General features: G+C 40.5%; 1 protein-coding gene across 7 annotated transcripts in view; it reads right to left on the bottom strand.

Moving 5' to 3' along the window:
* Positions 1-11,190: 11,190 nt before the first annotated feature.
* Positions 11,191-22,443, bottom strand: part of LOC143028319 (uncharacterized) — a 30,324-nt gene continuing 19,071 nt past the window's right edge. For all 7 annotated transcript variants that reach the window (XM_076190245.1, XM_076190241.1, XM_076190242.1 and 4 more), the window contains 2 exons: positions 18,267-18,410; positions 11,191-11,429 (listed from right to left, as the gene is read on the bottom strand). In XM_076190245.1, the coding sequence (XP_076046360.1) occupies positions 11,365-11,429; positions 18,267-18,410 (209 nt within the window). In that variant the 3' untranslated portion in view covers positions 11,191-11,364. The remainder of the gene's footprint in view (positions 11,430-18,266; positions 18,411-22,443) is intronic.

The raw sequence follows: 22,443 nt of genomic DNA, 5'->3' as shown, positions 1-22,443 counted from the left end.
ATGTAACTTATACAGTGCTAAAAGATAGTCAGCAACAATACAAGTACAATAAAATCTGGTACAGTACCTACAACGCTGAAGACATCCATCATCACCCCCATACATAAGGGAGGCAGTAGAGGCCAAGCAAGTAAATACAGACCAGTAGCCTTAACTTCTCACCTTGTGAAATTATGTGAAAGAATCATAAGGAAGAGGATGGTGGAGTTCCTGGAAACAAAGGAAGCTTTCAACAATGGACAGCATGGCTTCAGGCAGGGTTGATCGTGTCTGTCCCAGTTACTCCAACACCATGAGAGATTCCTTGAAAGCACACAAGACGGCTGCAATGCTGACGTGATCTACCTTGACTTTGCCAAGGCTTTTGACAAGGTAGATCATGGTATACTCCTGCACAAACTCCGAGACCACAGAATAAAGGGCTCACTTGGAAGATGGTTACACAGCTTTCTAACAGGTAGAACACAACAAATATCTGTCCAAGGCGAACTGTCTGAACCTAGTAGTGTAAAAAGCGGAGTACCACAAGGATCAGTGCTAGGGCCACTCCTCTTCATTATCCATGTAGGAGATATTGATAACAAACTGAAATATATCGAAGCATCCTCTTTTGCCGATGACACCAGGCTGAAATGGCAGATAGCAGGCCAAGAAGATGCAGCAAATATTCAGAAGGACCTAAAAGAAATGCAAATTTGGGCAACATCAAACAACATGGTACTAAATGGTGAGAAATTTGAACTTGTACGCTATGGGAGAAATGAAGATCTCAAAAACTCCATGAGCTACAAGTATAACCAACCCATAAAAAAAAAAAGAGCATGTCAAAGACCTGGGAGTATACATGAGCGATGATGCAACATTCTCACACCACATCAACAAAGTAATAGAAGCAGGAAAAAACTTGAGTGGGTGGGTGCTCAGAACTTTCAACTCCAGAGAAGGGCAGTGCCTGAAGACCCTATGGAAGTGTCTGGTAGTGCCAAGGCTTGAGTACTGCTGCCAGCTATGGTGTCCCTACAAAGTGCAAGATATAGCCAACCTAGAAGCTATCCAGCATTCTTTCACTGCAAAAATTCAGGGAGTACAGCACGTAAACTATTGGGAAAGATTAAGCCGGTTAAAACTGTACTCCTTGCAGAGGAGAAGGGAACGCTACATAATTATTTATCTGTGGAAAATCCTGGAGGGCAGAGTACCAAATGTGGGGATAGTGTCAAACCATCATCCTAGAAAAGGAAGAGTCTGCTTCATAAAGGGTACTATAGGCTCCTTACAATGCATGAGGACACTAAAACACAACTCCTTCACTCACAATGGACCCCGTTTGTTCAACTGCCTCCCCAGAGATCTCAGAGACCAGACTGATACTAGCCCGGAAACCTTCAAGAGAAAGCTGGACAAATGGCTGGATGGGCTACCAGACCATCCACCGATACCAGGCTACCCCTACAGCCACCACAACACCCTGCCAGAAGCAATACAAAACCAAGAGAGAGAGAAGATAGTAGGACCAACTGGAACATGCGGAAGCCGACTTCAGCCGTGTCATTAACAGACAAAATTACCGAAAGTATACCAAAAGTAAGTAAGTAAACTCATGCAAAATTTGTGGGAGGGGCTACCTAATTTATACGGCACTATTGATTGGTAGAAATTCCATCATTATTTAAAAACTGCCATGCCATCTATTGAAGTGCATCCTACTTATTGTGTTAGTGGGCAGGGCTAACAAAAGCCCACCAAAAGGTATGCCATAAGCAGGAGGAACGACCCAAATTATGAGGTGCTGTTTCTGACCAAATTACCACCAGGCTTCAAAACTAAAAGACATTTTAGATACAGTACAATTAATAAAGTAAATAAAAAGTAAAAAAAAAGTTAATTTTCTATTTTCATCCATATCCTTAATTATTAGACAGACTTTTAGTAGTATTTCCTACCCAAACAAAATGTGCTAATAATGTCTACTGCTGTCACACCAGCTCATGATATGTTTTGAATGCATCTACAAAGCACTCCCAAAAACTTGTGTGGAGACGGCTATGTAACTTACACAATGCTACTGATTTGTAGAAATCCCATACTTATCGTCATGCCATCTATCAAAGTGTGTCATATGCATGTGGGTGAAGGCAACAAAAGCCAGCCAAAAGATATGTCATAAGCAGGGGAAATGATCCAACTTATGTGCAGTTTCTAACAAAATTCCCTTTATATTTGTGTAGTGATCACAAGGTGACTCCAAAACTAAAAGATAGCAACAATACAACAAGTACAAGTGCACCCAAACTCATGCAAAAATTGTGTGAGTGGCTACCTAACTTATATAGCGCTATTGATTGGTAGAAATTCCATCATTATCTAAAAACTGCCATGCCATCTATTGAAGTGCATCCTACTTATTGTGTAAAAGAGTGGAGCTAACAAAAGCCTGCCAAAATGTATGCCATAGGCAGGAGGAACGACCCAACTTATGAGGTGCTGTTTCTGACCACATTCCCACCCTGTACCCTTCAAAGACCTTTTATTATGAAGTAACAAAAAGAATTTTTTTTTTAATTTGTTCATTTTAATATATATCCTTAATTATTAAAGAGGCTTTCAGTAGTATTTACCCAATGAAAACGTGCTCTAAATAATTATACCTACTGCTGTCACTCCAGCTAGCTCATGATGTATGTTTTGGATGCACCAAGAAAGCACGCCCAAAAACTTGTGTGGAAAGAGGGCTATGTAACTTATATGGTACTATTGATTCATAGAAATCCCATCCTTATTGTCATGCCATCTATCAAAGTGTGCCATACTGTAAGTGGGCGGAGTCAATGAAAGCTGGCCAAAAGATATGTCAAGCAGGGGAAATGATTAAGCTTATGAGATGCTGTTTCTGACTTTTTTTTTTTTTTTTTTGGTGTGTGTGTAGTGATCAAAAGGTGACAACAAAACTAAAATATAGCAATAATATAACCAGTACATTTGCACCCAAACTTGTGCAAAACTTGTGGGCAAGGCTACCTAATTTATATGGCATTATTGATTGGTAGAAATTTCATCGTTATTTAAAAGAACTGCCATGCCATATTGAAGTGCATCCTCGTGTGTGAATCAAGCTCCAAAACTAAAAAACATTTTTGATGCATTATGATTAATAAAAGTAAACAAAAAGCAAAAAAAAAGTATTAATTGTCTATTTTAATCCATATCCTTAATTATTAAGAAATCTTTTGCATGTACTGTAATTCAACCAACAGAAGGATCAATAGCTGGAGAGCGACTGTTGGACACACTGAACCATGATTTTTATTGATGGTAGGTTTTTGCACTTTTAAGTCTGCCACTCAATTATTTTACAATAAACTTCCTCTTAACATTAAATGGATTGAAAATATGAAGAATTTTAAGAAGGTAAAGATGCATTCATTCTCTGAGCGCTATAACCTTGATGACATGACTATTTGTGAATCATATGCCCCATGATGAAATTATATGTTAATGGTCCTGCAGAGCGCCACTGGCAGAGTGGGGTCTGTTAAATAAGAAGAAGTGAAAGTAAATGGTGAGAAGAGTTTTTGTGTGTAAGAAAAATGACCCATGTTTACATAAAGCAGTATTAAAATGTACTTAGATACATACACCCAAAGGCTTTTACCCCTCATCCATGTCCTTCCCTCCCTCTTATATTGGCTCCTCCTGGATGATGGGTCATCCCTGCATCTCACCCACTGCCCTGGGTCAGAAGAAGTGTCACAAGATACAGCACATCCACAGCAAGGCCACTTCATCAAATCGGTGACCCCAACTCTATCCCCTCATGCAGAAATGGAGGTGGGGAGAAATCCCTTTGGGCTGTGTAAATTTATTTTTCACACATACTCCCTCACCCTCCATCCCTCTCCCACTCCCTTTCATGCATCATCCATACACAACCATTCTCTATTCACCCATATCTTCTGTTTTCTCCCATCCTTCCTCAACAGATATTCCCCTCTTTCCTAATGCCCCTTTTACTCCATCCATCCATCTCAACCTTGGTTGCCCCCTCATGTTCACTCCTTCTACCTCTGCCTTCCACACCTGTTTTACTAATCTTCAATCATTCTTTCCATGTGGAAAGGCAAAAATAAACCCAGAGCCTCAATTTTAGCTGGGACCCACGCACATACCCTTGGGTCCAGGTTGCTTATACCTCACAGTGCTCTGTGCCTGCTCTCCCTCAGGGACAAGTTTGAGCCAAATCAAATGACCTGATGATTTTGGTAAAAAATGCCTGCGAGACTTTTGGGTCATTTTGGCCACTGGCTCCAATTGGGCCACTATTTCACCCACACATCAAGGGCTACAAAGCCTTCAGTAGATATCACTTGGAGACCACTCAGGCCTATGGTGCAGATGCTAGATCTGGAAAGGCAAAAATCCACCCAGAGCCTCAAATTTGGCTTGGCCCAACACACATGCTCTTGGGTCCAGGTAGCTTATATGTATTTCACAGTGCTCTGTGCACAACTCTCTCCCTCTGGGGCAAGTTTGGGCCAAATTGGTTGACCTGACAATTTTTTGTAAAAAATACCTGTCATTTTGGCCAACAGCTTCTATCTGTCCATTATCTCACCTACAGATTGAAGGCTCTGAGGCCTTCTGTTGATATCACTTAGAGGCAGAAAGTAAAAAAAATCTATCTACATATATACATACATATACCAAAGGCTTTTTCCCCCTTACACGGGAAGTAGCCAAAAAGAAAAAGGCATAGAAATCACTCCCACCCATTTCATTTCCCGTATATTCCACTCCCCTCCACCCTCCCTCCTATCTTGGCTGGTCCCCACACATATGCCCTTGGGTTCAGGTTTCTTACATGTACCTCACAGTGCTGTGTGTGCAACTCTCCTTATGGGGCAAGATTGGGCCAAATTGGCAGACCTGATGATTTTGGTCAAAAATGCCTGGGTAACACTTGTGAGTTTGGGTCCATTTGGACACTATCTCACCCACAGGTCAAATGTCATGAGGCCTCCTGTGGATATCACTTGGAGAGCACTCAGGCTAAAGGTGTGGACATTAGAATCTTAAAGGCAAAAATTCAACCAGAGCCTCAAAATTGGCTGGGCCCCATGCACATGGGTCCAGGTTGCTCACATATATGCCACAGAGCTCTGTGTACAACTCTTTCCCTAGATAAAATACTAGGAGGTGAAAGGAATTTTGGTTGACAACTGATTTAGAAAAGGAAAGTCTAGGAGGGTTGCCAGAAACATTTTCTATATACATATTTACAGGGTTGCCAAAACATGGTATAAGTAGGCTGTTACCATATTCGCATATAGACTGTTTGAAGGTTGGTTGTGTCAGATGAGCGATGTGAAGAGAGATACCGGATTAGTTTGCTTATTCTATTGTATGTTGAGAATGTGAGATACTTTGACCCACACCACTTCAATTAATAAATAAAAAATAATAATAAATAAATAAAATAATGTAAATAATGATAACAATTAAATAAGTAAAAACTGATGAGAAGATAGTCTTTTGCTTGAGGTCTCTCTTGCAGGCCCATAACTCACTCAAGGAAGAAATACTGTGTTGTTGTCTACGAATTTTTAATGTGGGACATTGTTGTTGTTGTTGTCGTTCCCTAGACTGTCTGTCCGAGCAGCCTTGTCTTCCCAAGGAATGCCACAGCTGAAACTGGGTTTTCCCACAAATCCTTTATAGAATGTATGTTGTGTTGTTTGCATGCATGATTGTGTATAATGCAGTCTTCCATTATGTGTTGTATGGTATGGGGTGAAGTGTTACATCCTGGGCAGCTGTCCACAATGTGGTCATCCAGCCTCTTCTGGTAGCTTAGAAGTGCTGGGTGGTGGCCGCACCGCAGTCTGGCCAAGTGGACTCTGTCCTTTCGTGGGAGAAAGGATTCAGAAGGGTGGATATCAGGGGGTCTGGCATGCAGCAGTGTGTTGTCTTTCAGTGTGTTAATGGAGCGGTGAGTGATATGATTATGAATATGTTTCCGGAGGCTGGTATTTGGTGGTTGTGGAGGAAGAGAAGAGAGTATCTGTGCGTGATAAAGGTCTTTGGGTGTTGTTTTAATGTGGGACATTGTAGAAGGAGGTGCTCTATCTCTTATGTGTGGTGGTTGCAAATTGAGCAATTTGATTCTGTGGCCAGGCTTATTTTGTACTGGTGAGGAGCCTACACAGCTATGGCCAAAGCCATCACCTTTGCCCTATCCTCTTGGACAGTTGGGGCAAGTAACAGTCACTGATGGGAATTGGAGAGAAGTGTGGGATTCAAACCCACAACTGCAAATGAAAGACCACCACAAGATCTCTAGGATATAGTTTGAGAAGATACTACCCATGCCTATGTTATTCTTTCAACTGCCTGCATTTTGGATATACCAAGGAATGATGTTACCTTCATTTGCCTTCTCAATAAATTTTAAATTATATGGGTTAAATGGCTACAGAGCAAATGTTAAATCATTAATATGCAACAGTAATAAAAAATCTCTATTTTTCATTCTTACCCAGGGCTGAACCCTATGTGTGGAGGAGAGAGTGGCCATGCAATCTTCAATTTCCTTTATTGTTCACTTTCATATGAGGTAAGATGTTACAGAAAAACAAACATCTTTATTGCAACACAATTCTTAGGTCACACTGAACCCAGAATGGGATACCGACTGCTTAAGTTTTATGCAGTCAATACTTTTGGGGCTTAAGCAACTCTCACACTGATGCAACCAATTGCTTCTATCCTTGGAGACAATATTGTGCTAAATGTAACACTAAGAAGACTCATATAATATAAAGTGGAAAAAAACAAACATATACCAACAGCTTTTTCCCCTTACAAGGGAGTTACCTAAAGTCAAAGGCATAAATCCACTCCCACCTATTTCATCCCCACATACTCCACTCCCATTCATCACCCTTCCCTCCCTCTTTTCTTGGCTCCTTCTGGAAGATGGGTTATCCCCGTATCTTGCCCACTGTCCTGGGTCAGAAGCAATGTAGCAAGACACAGCACATCCATAGCAAGGCCACTTCATTTAATCATCAACCTCCCCTCTCTGTCCCCTCATGCAGAAAAAGAGAAGACAGGGAAAAATCCCTTTGGGCTGTGTAAAAAAAAATATATATATTCATACATACTCCCTCCCCCTCCCCCATTCCCTTCCATGCATCACATCATCCACACACAACCATTCTCCACTCACCCCTATCTTCTGTCTTTTCCCTTCCTTAGTTCCTTCCTCAAAAGACATTCCTCTCTTTCCCAATGCCTCTTTTACCCCATCCATCTCATTTTTGATTGACCTCTCATGTTCACTCCTTCCACACACCTTTTACTAATCTTTCTTCATTCATTCTTTCCATGTGTCCAAACCACTCTTTCATCAACCCCATCTCCCAGTCCACCCCCACTCTCCTCACTCTATCCAGCCTAGTAACCCCTACCATACTTCTCAGGCATTTCATCTCAAACTCATTTAAACTTTTCCTCTCTATGTTCCATGATTCTGCCCAATACAATGCTGTTGGCACAATCACTCCTTCATACAATCTCCTCTTAGCATCCATTCCCAAATGTCTATTTATCATTACACTTTTTAATCCCCCCCAAGGTATTTACTTGCTTTTCTCAATCTCCACCTCCACTCCTCCCTTTCCAGCCACATTCACACTCAAGTATCTAAAACTATCCACTTCCTCCAGTCTCTCTCCCTTAATACTCGCTTCCAATTTGCTGCCATATTCTCCCCTTGTACATCTCATGATATGATTTAACATCACAAAACTGATATGATTTAACATCACAAACTCCTCCTTATTGCAAGGCTAGGAAGGTGCTCCTCACAGAGGACTCTGCACAGTGGAATTTAATGAACCATGCCCGTGGTTCAACTTCACTGGTGGCAGGGTTTGAACTGCTGTCCCCTTGACCTTTACTGCAAGTAACAACACCCTAACCCATTTAGCCAAAAATAATAATAATAAAATTAATGTGATTGGTTTCTTGCAACTGGTTGCATCAGTGTGTGAGCTACCTTAAGCACTCCCATGGACCAATCATACAGCATTCTTTCATAATTAGATGCTGGTCTCCACTCATAGAAGAAAGCTCCACAATTCTAACTTCTACTATCCTTCCCTTCTGCTATTATCCCCTTTAAATCTCTCTTTTGCCATCTATGACTCCATCTCTTCACCATGATATGGTCTCCAAGAATAGAAATGGTTATCGATATGAAATGCAAACAAATACATTGAATGAAATAATTTTATTCAAGTACACCAGGAATAAAATATTCAGATTATTTAAATGAATTTAGAAAAATTAGTAGAAGTAAGAGTGAACATGAGGGGGTGACCAAGGATGAGGATGGATGGGGTAAAAGGGGCACTGGGAAAGAGGGGAATGTCTGCTGAGAATGGATGGGAGAAGACAGAAGATGGGGTGAATGGAGAATGTTTGTGTACGGATGATGCTGTGATGCTTGAAAGGGAGTGGGTGGGGGATGTGGGATGAGGGAGTATCTGTGAAAAATATATTGACACAGCCTGAAGGGATTTCTCCCCATCTCCATTTCTGCATGAGGGGACAGAGGGGGGGGGAGCCGATTTAATGAAGTGGCCTTGCTAAGGATGCGCTGTGTTTTGCGATACTGCTTCTGACCCAGGGCAGTGGGTGAGATGCAGGGATGACCCGTCATCCAGGAGGAGCCAAGATAAGAAGGAGGGATGAGGGTGGATGGGAGTGGAATATGTGGGGATGGAATGGGTGGGAGTGGATCTTATGCCTTCATTTTTTGGCTACCTCCCTTGTAAGGGGGAAAAAATCCTTTGGTATAAGTATGTATGTAGAAATTTTTTATACAGAAAACAAAATGTTACAGTTCAACGTAAAATTCAAGTCCTTCTAATTCATTCATTCAAGAAAAAAGACCCATCACATCCACAGAATTCAAAAATTTATTCTTTACAAGTTGGATTTCTGGTGAGCATCAACTAGTTTAATGACCGGTATGATGAAGCTGAATCTTTCAGCATTGCTTTTGATCCAGGCAGTGGGCAGGGAGCAGGGATGTCCCTTTATCCATGTGGAGCTAAGATAATAGGGAAAACAAATGGGAGCTGATTAACAGTGGGATGGCTAGAGAGTGAGTCTACGTCTTGACTGGCTACCCCCTTATAAGGAGAAAGGTCTTTCTGTAAATAGCAGAAGAATTTTGACCAGAGCAGTGTGGCAGGGAACATGGATGATTCTTCATGATCTTTATCAATAAGGTGCTAAGATGAAAAAATTTTGAGTACATGTGAGATAGAGGCCTCACCTTTGAAATCATCAATAACTCTATTCATCCAAGACAGTTATATATCAAAGAACCATACGTTAAAAAAGAATCCTGGGGCTCACTTTTGATACATGTCCCTCAATTCACACATAAAGGACTTCACAGTAAAACCAACAATAAAATAAACATACTGTGATCATTAACAAGTATAGATTTCGGTCATTAAAAGGAAACTATAATCATAGACTTGAAACAATTCTTGAGGGCCCTATTTGACTATGCATCCACAGTATGGTTCCAATTAATCTGGAAAACTCAAACACCCTATGGACCGTAAATAGCACTGAGAGTAATAACAGGATGCACCAAAACCACCCCAATAGAACATTTGCACACACAAACTAAAATATTCCACAGTTCTATGCATTCTTGATTTTCTTTTTACACATGCCCTTCCAAACCCAGTCACCAAATACTTCAGTCTCTCCTCAGAATCAGCCACACACAGTGTCATATGCTTATAAACTGGTTTACTTCTCATCTTCCATTCTCAACACACAAACAACTGCTGGGGACCCGATTTCATTGCTGTATTATGCTGATGTACAGTATGTAAACTAAATTGGTGGTGCATTGATTTTGAGATTATTTGAGTAAGCTATATTGCTTATGGGATTTGAAACAGCCTTTCCAATTGGAGAAAGGGTGGAGGAGAAAATTCAATTGGTTCATGGGAGGAAAGTCATGCCCTTAGGGAGGTACTTAGATGTAAAAGTAAAGATCATTGGACTAAAGAAATCATGATATCAATGTGAACTGACCTAGTGATCAAACTGAGGATTCCAGATGGGAGTTCCTTGGTTAAATTACATAGCCAAGTATAATACTATTTGGGAAGAAAAGACAGAAAAGTTAAGTTCAGTTTAATTCCCCTCTATTGGTCAGAGTAAGAACATTGAGTAATCCTACAACTGAAAACAGAAAGTGAAATATTATATGTAACAAGACAGTGTTGAAAAAAGTGGAAAATGAGAGAAGAAATACAAAACTATAGAAGCGAACAGTAAACAATGGTAACAATGGAGAGAAGATGCACTAAACTCCCATAGCAACTTACACCACCATGATACACAACAACCATTCACATTCTCCATTGTTACTTGTACCTCCTCTTTTGTCATAGTCTTATCATTCTCTGCATCCATCTTCTAGTACCTGAGTGTGGGGGAGAGGGGGGGTTTAAGGAGTGGTTGTGTGTGAATGATGTTTTGATGCAGTCAAAAAGGGATTTCTCCCCATCTTCAATTTCTTGCATGAGGGGATGGAGAGGGGGGGAAATCACAAATGAATTGAAATGGTCTTGCTGTGGATGTGCTGTGTCTTGCTGCACTGCTTCTGACTCAGGGCAGTGGATGGGATACTGGGTTGACCCATCATCCATGAGGAGCTAAGATGAGAGGGAGGAAAGTGAGGTGGATGGGAATGGAGCAGGTGGAAATGAAATGGGTGGGAGTGGGTATATGCCTTCTGACTTTGGCTAAAGCCCTTGGTATATAGATGGATGGATATGTCATCTTGTATCTCCCATTACCAAAATAAAAGTTTCTTTATTATTTACTACATTCAGCAATTCCTTGAATTTTTCTGCCCATCTCTCATAGAGACAGAAAAAAAAAAAAAAAAAAAAAAACCCATATATATATATATATATATATATATATATATATACACATATATATATATATATACATATATATATATATATACATATATATATATATATATATACATATACATATATATATATATATACATATATATATGTATACATATATGTATACATATATATATATATATATATATATATGTGTATATATATACACACGCACATATATAACAAATTATAATAATAAATAAATAAAAATCATATTAGTGCAGCAGTCATATATTATCACTATTCACTGGAATATGTTCCTGGAAACAGTCTCCAACTTTATCAATATCAAGAAAAATATACCGTTTCAAGATACATTAGTAAGTTTCAAAAGTGCAGAAAGCCATCACAGCACTAACTTGGCCTTGCCACTTTTCTCTTGTTTCACCTTCATTTCATGAAGTCGACGACCTGCAACATATAAATTACAATTTAACTAATAGACAATATATGAAATAGGAGATGTGTGACACTACATATGCTTGGAAAAAAAAAATATATATATATATATATCTATATATATGGTCCTAGTTTTTACAATCTGTATCTCAGTCTACAGCCAGCTTCAGACCTCCCAGAAGTATATTGGCTACCTCCCTTGTAAGGTGAAAAAAACCTTTGATATATGTATGTATGTATGTATGTGTGTGTGTGTATGCATATATATATATATTGAAGAATAAGGGCAGGGAGAGAGAGAGAGAGAGAAAATCTTTGTGATGTAAACTATACATTTTATACAACTAAACCATACTTTACTGTTCTACTACTTGAAGAATAACCTTATAATTCCAGGTAAACTATGATTAAACATGGTACAGTTTTCATAATTACATCCAATCACATATCACCTGAAGAAGAAAAAGAAGATGAAGAAGATGAGAATGAAGAGGAAGAAGTTGATGAAGATGAAGAAGAAGAAAACTACTCTGTACATAATATCACACTATCATGTATTATACCATGCTTATAGCTTTCATGTATCCATATATATAACCTTACTGGACATCTCATACTATGTAAATTAATGTCTTGTCTCAGTCACATATGTACTTCTGTTCCTAACATCACATAATGTACCTAAGTTATCAATGTATGGCATCATTAGCATTAATTTGCAACTTTGGCAACTTTGGATGCCTCAATAGGCCAAGGGTATATTATGCATTAGTTCAATTATTGTACCGCTAATGCCTCCATGAGGCCATAATGCAACCTTCTTTACTTTAGTAATTATACTCATCACCATCATTAACCTCTTTGGTATGATGATACCTAGGTATCATGAGGCATGAGTGGGTACACGAGGATGTTGGTATTGGCGTCTTGATTATATATACAGGTAGTCGTCGACTTATGACCTATGCGACTTACGACTGATCGACTTTACGACCACGAGATGGTGCAATAATATCTAACATTTAATAGAGTAATAGAATTGCAATGTTATGCCTGGCAGTGCAGTACATTACTCTGCACGCTGCGAGACACGAGTACGATAGTTTTCGCAGGCTGCCGGCAGCGTCAGCATCCCAGCCAGCTAAGTATTCTTTCATTTTGTTTGTTTGAAGTAAAATGTTTCCTAATTTTGCATTGCATTTTGTATGTTTTGCAATTAATAAAATATAACAAACTTTTTATGCCTAGGCTAGTTTGTTGTTGATAACAATATGTTCGGTACAGTACTAACGAAAAGAATGTGTTTTGTTGAAATAAAAAAAAAATCCTAATTTTGCCTTATATTTTGTATTCTTATGTTTTGCAATTAATAAAATGTAACAGTATTTTTTTATGCCTAGTCTGTTGTCGATGACAAAATGTTCGGCACAGCATTTTGTATTTTTATGTTTTGCGATTAATAAAATGTAACAGTAAACTTTGTTTATGCCTAGTCTGTTGTCGATAACAATATTTTCGGTACAGTACGTAAACGAAAAGAATGTGTTTTGATATATTTTTTTTTTCCTAATTTTGCTTTACAATGATTTTAATGTAACCAACAAAAAAGGATTTGTAGGTCAAAGATGACAGGACTTTATTCAGTATGCGAGGCCTAGGCTATGTTTCCTAACAAAAATGATAAAAAGTTAATGAATATTAAACAACGTAGCTCAAAGATAATAAGATTTTATTCAGTATGCATACGTTTCCTAAAGAAAGTCTGATGGTAAAATAATACAAAGGTTAACAAATACAGTATTAAATATCATAGGTCAAAGATGATAGGATTTTATTCAATATGCTTAGGCCTAGGCTACGTTTCCCAAAGAAAATCAGATGAAATTATAAAAAGGTTAAAAATACTATACAACATAGTTCAAAGATGCTAAGATTATTTCAGTATGCTAAATATACAATCCTATTATTCTTTCATGTTTGGACACATGGAAAGAATGAGTGAAGAAAGACTAGTAAAAGAGGTATGGAAGGCAGATGTGGAGGGAGTGAACATGAGGGGACGTCATAGGATGAGGTGGATGGATGGGGTGAAGGGGGCTTTGGGGAAGAGGGGAATGTCTGTTGAGGAAGGAAGGGAGAGGACGGAAGACAGAGGTGAGTGGAGAATGGTTGTATATGGATGATGTTGTGACTGCATGAGGAGGAATGGGCGGGGGGGTGGGGGGTGGGGTAGTATGTGTGAGTAAATTTTGACGCAGCCCGAAGGGATTTCTCCCCGTCCTCGCCTTATATGCAAAGGGGGACGGAGAGGGGGGGTCGCCGATTAAATGAAGCGGCCTTGCTGTGGATGTACTGTGTCTTGCGACACTGCTTCTGACCCAGGGCGGTGGGCAGGGTGCAGGGATGACCCGTCATCCAGGAGGTGCTCAGATGAGAGGAAGGGCGGGAGGGGTGTGGAGTGTATTTAGGGATGAAATGGGTGGGAGTGTTTTTATGCCTTTCCCTTTTTGGCTACCTCCCTTGGAAGGGGGAAAAAGCCTTGGTATATGTATGTATGTAAATATACAATATATATATATATAATATATATATATTATATAAAGGTTAATATATACTGTATATATAGACCGACTTACGTCCAGATCGACCTACGACCTGTCTGTCGGAACCGAACTCAGTCGTAAGTCGACGACTACCTGTATTTCTATAGTTGTACATGAGTTACCCCTGGATTCTGTGAACTGGTTTGATCACGTATTCTGTGTTTATTATTATATACATATACCAAAGGCTTTTTCCCCCTTACAAGGGAGGTAGCTAAAATAAAGGCATAAAATCCACTCCCACCCATTCCATCCCCACATACTCCACTCCCATTCACCCCCATCCTTCCCTCTTATCTTGGCTCCTCCTGGATGACGGGTCATCCGTGCATCTCGCTCACTGCCTTGGGTCAGAGGCAGTGTCGCACGACTCAGCACACCCACAGCAAGGCTGCTTCATTAAATCAGTGACCACCCCCCCTCTCCATTCACTCATGCAGAGAGGAAGAAGACAGTGAGAAATTCCTTCACGCTGTATCAATATATTTTTCACACATACTCCCTCACCACCTATCCCCCATCCACTCTCATGGATAACAGCATCATCCATACACAACCATTCTCCATTCACCCCTATCTTGTGTCTTCTCTCATCCTTCCTCAACAGACATTCCTCTCTTTCCCAATGCCCCTTTTACCCCATCCATCCATCTCATCCTTGCTCACCCCCTCTTGTTCACTCCTTCTACCTCTGTCTTCCACACTTATTTCATTAATCTTTCTTAACTCATTCTTTCCATGTGTGAATACCATCCCAACACTCTTTCATCAACCCTATCTCCCAACTCCCTTTCCACCCCTGTTCTCCTCCTCACCTCATTTCTCACTCTATCCAGCCTAGTAACCCCTATTATACTTCTCTGGCACCTCATCTCAAACATATTCAAACCCCTCTTCTCTTCCTCTTTTATGTTCCATGTTTCTGCCCCATACAGTGCTGTCGGCACAATCACTCCTTCATACAATCTCCTCTTAGCATCCACTCCCAAATGTATATTTCTCATTACACTTTTTAATCCCCCAAAGCATTTACATGCTTCTTTCAATCTACATTCTACCTCCACCTCCATACCTCCCTTTCCTGTCACTTTCACACCCAAGTATCTAAAACTATCCACTTCCTCCAGTCTCTCTCCCTTAATACTCACTTCCAGTCTGCTGCTACTTTCTCCTCTTGTACATCTCAACACCTTACTTTTACCCACATTTATCTTCAACTTCCTTCTTTCACACACCTTCCCAAACTCTGTCACTAACTTCCTTAATCCCTCCTCTGATCCTGCCACAAGCGCAGTGTTGTCAGCAAACAACAACTGGTTTATCTCCCACTTTTCTCCATTTTCTTTAACTTCACTACGGGCCTTTATCTCGCGGGCAGCAGCCAATGCCAGCCGTACGACGTGTCGTAATAATACTCGCATCATAAAATATAGTCACGGCTTATATCGATCGTTCTCTCTTTCACCCGTGAATTTTGAAAACCACAGAGAATGGGATTAAGAGCAGATTAGGGAGAATATAAAAACACAGGGGCGACTACAATAAATATAATCAAGACGCCGATATGGCAGCGTCACAAATCCACTTGCTCTTCATGACGCCTACGCGTGCGGCACCGTCTGGAAGGGGTTAACCATCTCCAATCCCTGACCCATTACCCTTGCATTTACCTCTTGCACCACCCCATCCATGTATAAATTGAACAGCCAAGGCAACATAACACATCCCTAGCGAAGTCCCACCTTTATCTCAAACCACTCACTCTCTCCATTTCTGATTCTAACACAAGCTCTACTACTCTTGTAAAAACTCTTGATGGCTCTTAACAGCTTTCCTCCTATCCCATATATCTGCAATATCTCCCATAATGCCTTCCTGTCTACCCTATCATAAGCCTTTTCCAAATCCATAAAGGCCCAAAAACATCCTTACCACAAAAATCTGATCCAAGCAACCCCTTACTCTCTTACTCTGTTAGTTGTCAAGCCCGATGGCCCTTCACCACTTTCACTATGACTCTCCAAATGGTTCTATCCTCTTCCAATTCCTTCCAGTCCTCTCCTGGTGCCACCCTCTCCACTCCATCCATCCATCTGTACCTGAATCTCCCCAATGGTCGTCTGCCCTGTACTCCTCCCATCACTTTCCTTGGTAGCAACCCCTACCTGTCCTAAATCCACACTGTTCCTCACCAATTACTCCCTCCGTTTCTCTCCTAATCCTCTCAATCAAGACCCTCCCATAAGCCTTCTCAACTATACTTAACCACTTCACTACGGGACTTGAATCTTGCGGGCAGCAGCCAGTGCCAACCGTACGATGTGTCGTAATAATACTCGCATCATAAAATATAGTCACGGCTTATATCGATCGTTCTCTCTTTCACCCGTGAATTTTGAAAACCACAGAGAATGGGATTAAGAGCAGATTAGGGAGAATGTAAAAACACAGGGGTGACTACAATAAATATAATCAAGACGCCGATATGGCAGCGTCGCGAATCCACTTGCTCCTCATGACGCCTACGTGTGCGGCACCGTATGGAAGGGGTTAACAAACTGATCCCTCTGAAACTACTACACGCACTCTTGTCCCCCTTTCCCTTGTAAAGTGGCACTATACAGGCACTCTACCCTCTCTTAAACAAACATTAAATAACCTCACCAGCCAGTCCATCATCACTGTACCTCCTTTTAGACATTCTACATGACACCCATCCAACCAATGTGCCTTACCTACTCTCATCTTAACAACTGCCTTCACTTCATCTTTCCATATTTCTCCTTCATTTTCCTCACTCATCACTGTCATTTTCTTAGTGCTTCCCACTGCAACTACCTTTCCCTACCTATCCTCCTTCACATTTAGCAACTCCCTAAAATACTCTGCCCATCTTCCTCTTACTACTGTCTCTTCCATTATCATATCTCCATCTGCACCTTTTACCTTTTCTTCTCAACTTGATTTGCCTCTTCCTCTCTTAATTTCTTTCCAAAACATCTTTTTATTACTTTCAAATTTTCTGTCATACTCTTACCCCATTTCATATCTGGTCTCCTCTTTGCCTCCATTATTTTATATTTTATTTCTCTTTTCTTTGCATCTCTCATATGATTCTCTCGTCCCATTTTGTAACCAATCTGTGTATGCTCACTTCTTCTTCTACAACCTTCTTTGCTTCCTCATCCCACCACTTACTACCTTTCTGTTTCCTCCCGTCCTCCTTATTCCACACACCATCTTTGCACATTTTGTTACTTCCTCCTTAAATCATCCCTATTCCTCCTCCACTCCTAGTTCTACTCTATCCTTCACCCCTTCCCACTCCTCTCTCAGCTTCTTCTTTTCCTTCTCATTTAAGCAGTTCCCTTTAACCACTTCCATACGGTGACGCCTACGTAGGCGTCATGAGGAGCAAGTGGGTACGCGATGATGCCAACGTCGGCGTCTTGATTATATTTATTGTAGTCGTACCTACGTAACCTCCATTCTCTCTAAACTGGCTTCATCATATTTTCTATGGTTATCAAAATTCACGGGTGAAAAAGAACGAATGATTGAGCACTGACTTTATTTTTTATAATGCGATTATTTTGATGCAACATCGCACGTCGGGCAGCTAATGCTGCCTGACATGCGATGTGCCCCGGAGTGAAGAGGTTAAGCACCTCCCTACCTTCTGTCCTTTTCCTCTTTCTCCATCTATCATCCACTCCCAACTTACCTTCCACCAAAAAATTATCTGATATTCCCCAACTCTCTCCCCTTAGAACATGTGCATTCTTAATTCTTCCTACTATTCTCCTCATTACCACTGTATATTATTACTCAGAGTAAAAGAGAATGAGTACTACAGCAGTGACTTTATATTTTATAATGCAAGTAGTATGATGCATTGTACATATTATTTGCTGTGTGCAAGAATTTGACTCGTACTGCAGTGGTTAAGAACCCTATCAACACTTTGAAACATTTACAATCCTGTAATGAAGGAGGGCTGCAAGGGGTTTTGTCACTCTCGGTACTGTTCCAGACCTCCCTGAGATTTAACCACTAGGAATTTAGCCCCTAATAGTAGGTATCCTGGACTTCCATTTTATCCTTCCCATCCTTACATCCTAGTTGCAATCCTATACATTTTTATCTTATAATTATTTTAATATACACATTTCAAAGAACAGAAAAAAAGAAGTAAATCTGTCCAGAAAGAGTTGCTCTTGTTGCACAAAGAAATGGAGGAACTTACCTGGTATTCTATCTTGCCTTTTTCCATACAACATTTTCTGTCGAAAACTGATGGCTCTGTTGGAGAGTGCCTGGTACTTGTTCTCCTCAGATTTAATGGTTTTAACCTGAATACCTTTCTTTAATGAAATCACATCTTCTTTGTCTGTGGGAAGGAAAATTTTATATATATTACCATCCTGTGATGAGTAAGAAATGACCTTCAGATATACCATGTCTGTAGAGCTACTCTATGGTCATTATTTTGTGAGTAGGTTGTTATTCAGTTTAGGGACCTCTCAATATTATTGTTGTTGGGTAGCACTTAGTGTCAGTGGGTTATGACACCACAGTTATTGAAGAAACTGAATACCCTCTCTGAACAGTCTGTTAATGCATAACTGTATGTGGTGCAGCTTGATAGAGTGCAAATGTCATTTGTTGCATTACCTTGCTTCTTTCATAATTCTGATGACTGCAATCATGTTATCCCCTGCCCCCTTTTCATACCTCTAGTGTGGATAGTTCCAGCTTTTCTAATATTTCCTCATATGATCTCTCAGTTAGTCTGTGGACCATTTAGGTTGCTCATCTTTGTATTCTCTTTAACTTCTTTTATATATTTTTTCTAAAATAGGGGCCACACCACCATTGTTTACTTCAATCTGAGATGAATCAGATTTTTTAATTTAATTTTCCTCACCTCCCTGTTCATGTAATGAAATATCTCTTATGTTCACCAAAAAACTCATATATTCCTCCTGAATTATCTATTTATTTTTTCTTGTGATTTTTTTTAATAATCAAAACTCTGAGGATACATTAAAACAGTTGGTGATTGAGTTTGAAAAGGTGTGTGAGAAGAGAGTGCTGTAAGTAAATGTTGGTTAAGGTAAATAGATGAGATATAAAAAAGTGATGGTAATAGTTAATTACATACATACATATACCAAGGCTTTTTCCCCTTTACAAGGGAGGTAGCCAAAAAAGAAAAGGCATTAAATCATTCCCACCCATTCCATCCCTGAATACACTCCATACCCCTCCACCCTCCCTCTCATCTTAGCACCTCCTGGATGACGGGTCATCCCTGCACCTTGTCCACTGCCCTGGGTCAGAAGCAGTGTCGCAAGACAAAGCATATCCACAGCAAGGCCGCTTCATTAAATCGGCGACCCCCCCTCTCCGTCCCCCCATGCATAAAGGAGAAGATGGGGAGAAATCCCTTCGGGCTGCATCAAAAACTTGCTCATACAGACTACCTCACCCCCCATCCCCCTGCCCATTCCACCTCATGCATCACATCATCCATATACAGTAACGTATTTTTCGGACCATAAGGCGCTTCGTACCATAAGGTGCACCCGTAATTTGCTATTCCCCGTCCTTACATAAGGCGCACCTGACCATAAGGCACACCTGGTCTCGTCATTGAATAATCATGCATATGTGAGTGCATTCAGAACTGAACATTTTCGTTGTTGAATGAGAAAAATCGGTTGGGATTTAGCAAAATTACAAAAATAAATGATATATATATTTTTTATTTTGGTCAGTGAAATCAGACCACCTCCATGGACGGTCTGCCCTGCCAATACCCATAAAAAACAACATAAACACGTTACGGGAATTGTGGGGAATAAAACCAACATTAGCAGTTTTATTCCCAGAATTCTCTATTCACTTAAAAACACAAGATTACAAATGAAGGTAATTTTTAGTTTCGACCATGGGGGCAATATAGCAATAGAAAATTAATTATTAATTTTTGTAAATTATATTTTGTGAGCGGAAATAAAAAAAAAGGTGCGAAAACTGATTTCATAAGTAACGAAGTCGTGTCGGACGAATGGTACGCCATGTTTGTTATGATAAATGCCGACGTCGAAGAAATGAAAGGGTGATAAATTCGTCTAACCTAACCTAACCTGTGTTTAATAGATCATTACCTGCAAATTTAATGCCATCCGGCTCGTCCTCGTTGTCGTCGTCGTGAGAGACGTTGGTGTCCCGATCCTATTCTACCGACTTCGTTCATTAGCATATTTGCTTGTAGCAAAGTATTTTCTATTTTCATTTCTGCCCACAAAATTGCATATTACGTTGATACATTTAATTTACAAAATTAATAATTAATTCTATATTGCCATATTGCGCCCATGGTCGAAACTAAAAAAAAAATACCTAAATGACTACAGTCTGAGTGGAGCGAGACTAGACCAATGCAAAATGGCTGTCAGTGTGGTGGACGCCATCATATCATAGCCATGATAGCGTGAATGAATGCGGTGGCATGGACTCGAAAACTGTCGAAGTTTTCACAATTTTCTTGTCAAGATACATGCATCTTGGTTATAACTTGGTTGTAACTTTTGCTAGGCCTATGCACTGTCGCCGTCGGCAGGCTAGCTACGAAACATGTCAAAATAATTCGTCACTGTCCTAGGCATTTATTTGCACTGAAGCCACACATAAGGCGCACCACCCGATTTTAAGGATTTTGCCCGCGCCTTATGGTCCGAAAAATACGGTACAACCATTCTCCATTCACCCGTCTTCTATCCTCTCCCGTCCTTCTTCAACAGACATTCCCCTCTTCCCCAAAGCCCCCTTCACCCCATCCATCCACCTCATCCTAGGACGTCCCTTCATGTTCACTCCCTCCACATCTGCCTTCCATACCTCTTTTACTAGTCTTTCTTCACTCATTCTTTCCATGTGTCCAAACCATCCTAATACTCTTTCATCAACCTTATCTCCCAACTCCTCTTCCACCCCTGTTCTCCTCCTCACCTCCTCATTTCTCACTCTATCCAGCCTGGTAACCCCTATCATACTTCTTTGACACCTCATCTCTAACACATTCAAACTCATCTTTTCCTCCCTTGTGTTCCATGTTTCTGCCCTGTACAGTGCTGTCAGCACAATCACTCCTTCATACAATCTCCTCTTAGCATCTATTCCCAAACGTATATTTCTCATTACACTTTTTAATCCCCCTAAGGCATTTACTTTCTTCTCTCAATCTACATTCTACCTTCACCTCCACTCCTCCCTTTCCCATCCCATTTGCACCCTGGTATCTAAAACTATCCACTTCCTCCAGTCTCTCTCCCTTAATACTCACTTCCAGTCTGCTGCTACTTTCTCCCCTTGTACATCTCATCATCTTACTTTTACCCACACTTATCTTCAATTTCCTTCTTTTGCACACCTTCCCTAACTCTACACCTTCCCAAACTCTGTCACTAACTTCCTTAATCGCTCCTCTGATCCTGCCATAAGTGCAGTGTTGTCAGCAAACAACTGGCTTATCTCCCACTTTTCTCCATTTTCTTTAACCATCTCCAATCCCTGACCATTACCCTTGCATTTACCTCTTGCACCACCCCATCCTTGTATAAAATGAACCGCCAAGGCAACATAACACATCCTTAGTGAAGTCCCACCTTTACCTCAAATCACTAACTCTCTCCATTTCTGATTCTAACACAAGCCCTACTACTCTCATAAAAACTTTTGATGGCTCTTAACAGCTCTCCTCCTATCCCATATATCTACAATACCTCCCATAGTGCCTTCCTGTCTACCCTGTCATAAGCCTTTTCCAAATCCATAAAGGCCCAAAAAACATCCTTGCCTTTTCCTACAGCTTTCTCACATATCTGTCTTACCACAAAAGTCTAATCCTCTTGGTAGGTCCATAAATCCATGGTAGATATATTGTTTTCAAGGATTGTCAAATGCTACTTACCTTAACCACTTCAGTACGGGACTTAAATCTCGCGGGCAGCAGCCAATGCCAGCCGTATGACGTAACGTAATAATATTCGCATCATAAAATATAGTCACCACTTATATCGATCGTTCTCTCTTTCACCCGCGAATTTTGAAAACCACAGAGAATGGGATTCAGGGCGCATTTGGGAGAATGTAAAAACACAGGGGCGACTACAATAAATATAATCAAGACGCCGATATGGCAGCGTCGCGAATCCACTTGCTCCTCATGACGCCTACGTGTGCGGCACCGTATGGAAGGGGTTAAGGCTGCAGGCTTTTTGCAAGGGACCAGGGGCAAGGGATTGATAGTGTGGGACACTTAACATATGTCTATGTCTTCTGTAATGGGACCTTTCGCAGTCAGGCTCGTAGATTCCTATTAGCGCTAGAATTTTCAATTGTCTCGGATTTCACGA

Source organism: Oratosquilla oratoria, chromosome 9 (genome assembly GCF_046742065.1).
Source record: "Oratosquilla oratoria isolate Oo_2021 chromosome 9, ASM4674206v1, whole genome shotgun sequence".
NCBI classification, from domain to species: domain Eukaryota; kingdom Metazoa; phylum Arthropoda; class Malacostraca; order Stomatopoda; family Squillidae; genus Oratosquilla; species Oratosquilla oratoria.
This window is presented reverse-complemented; position numbering and strand designations above follow the sequence as displayed.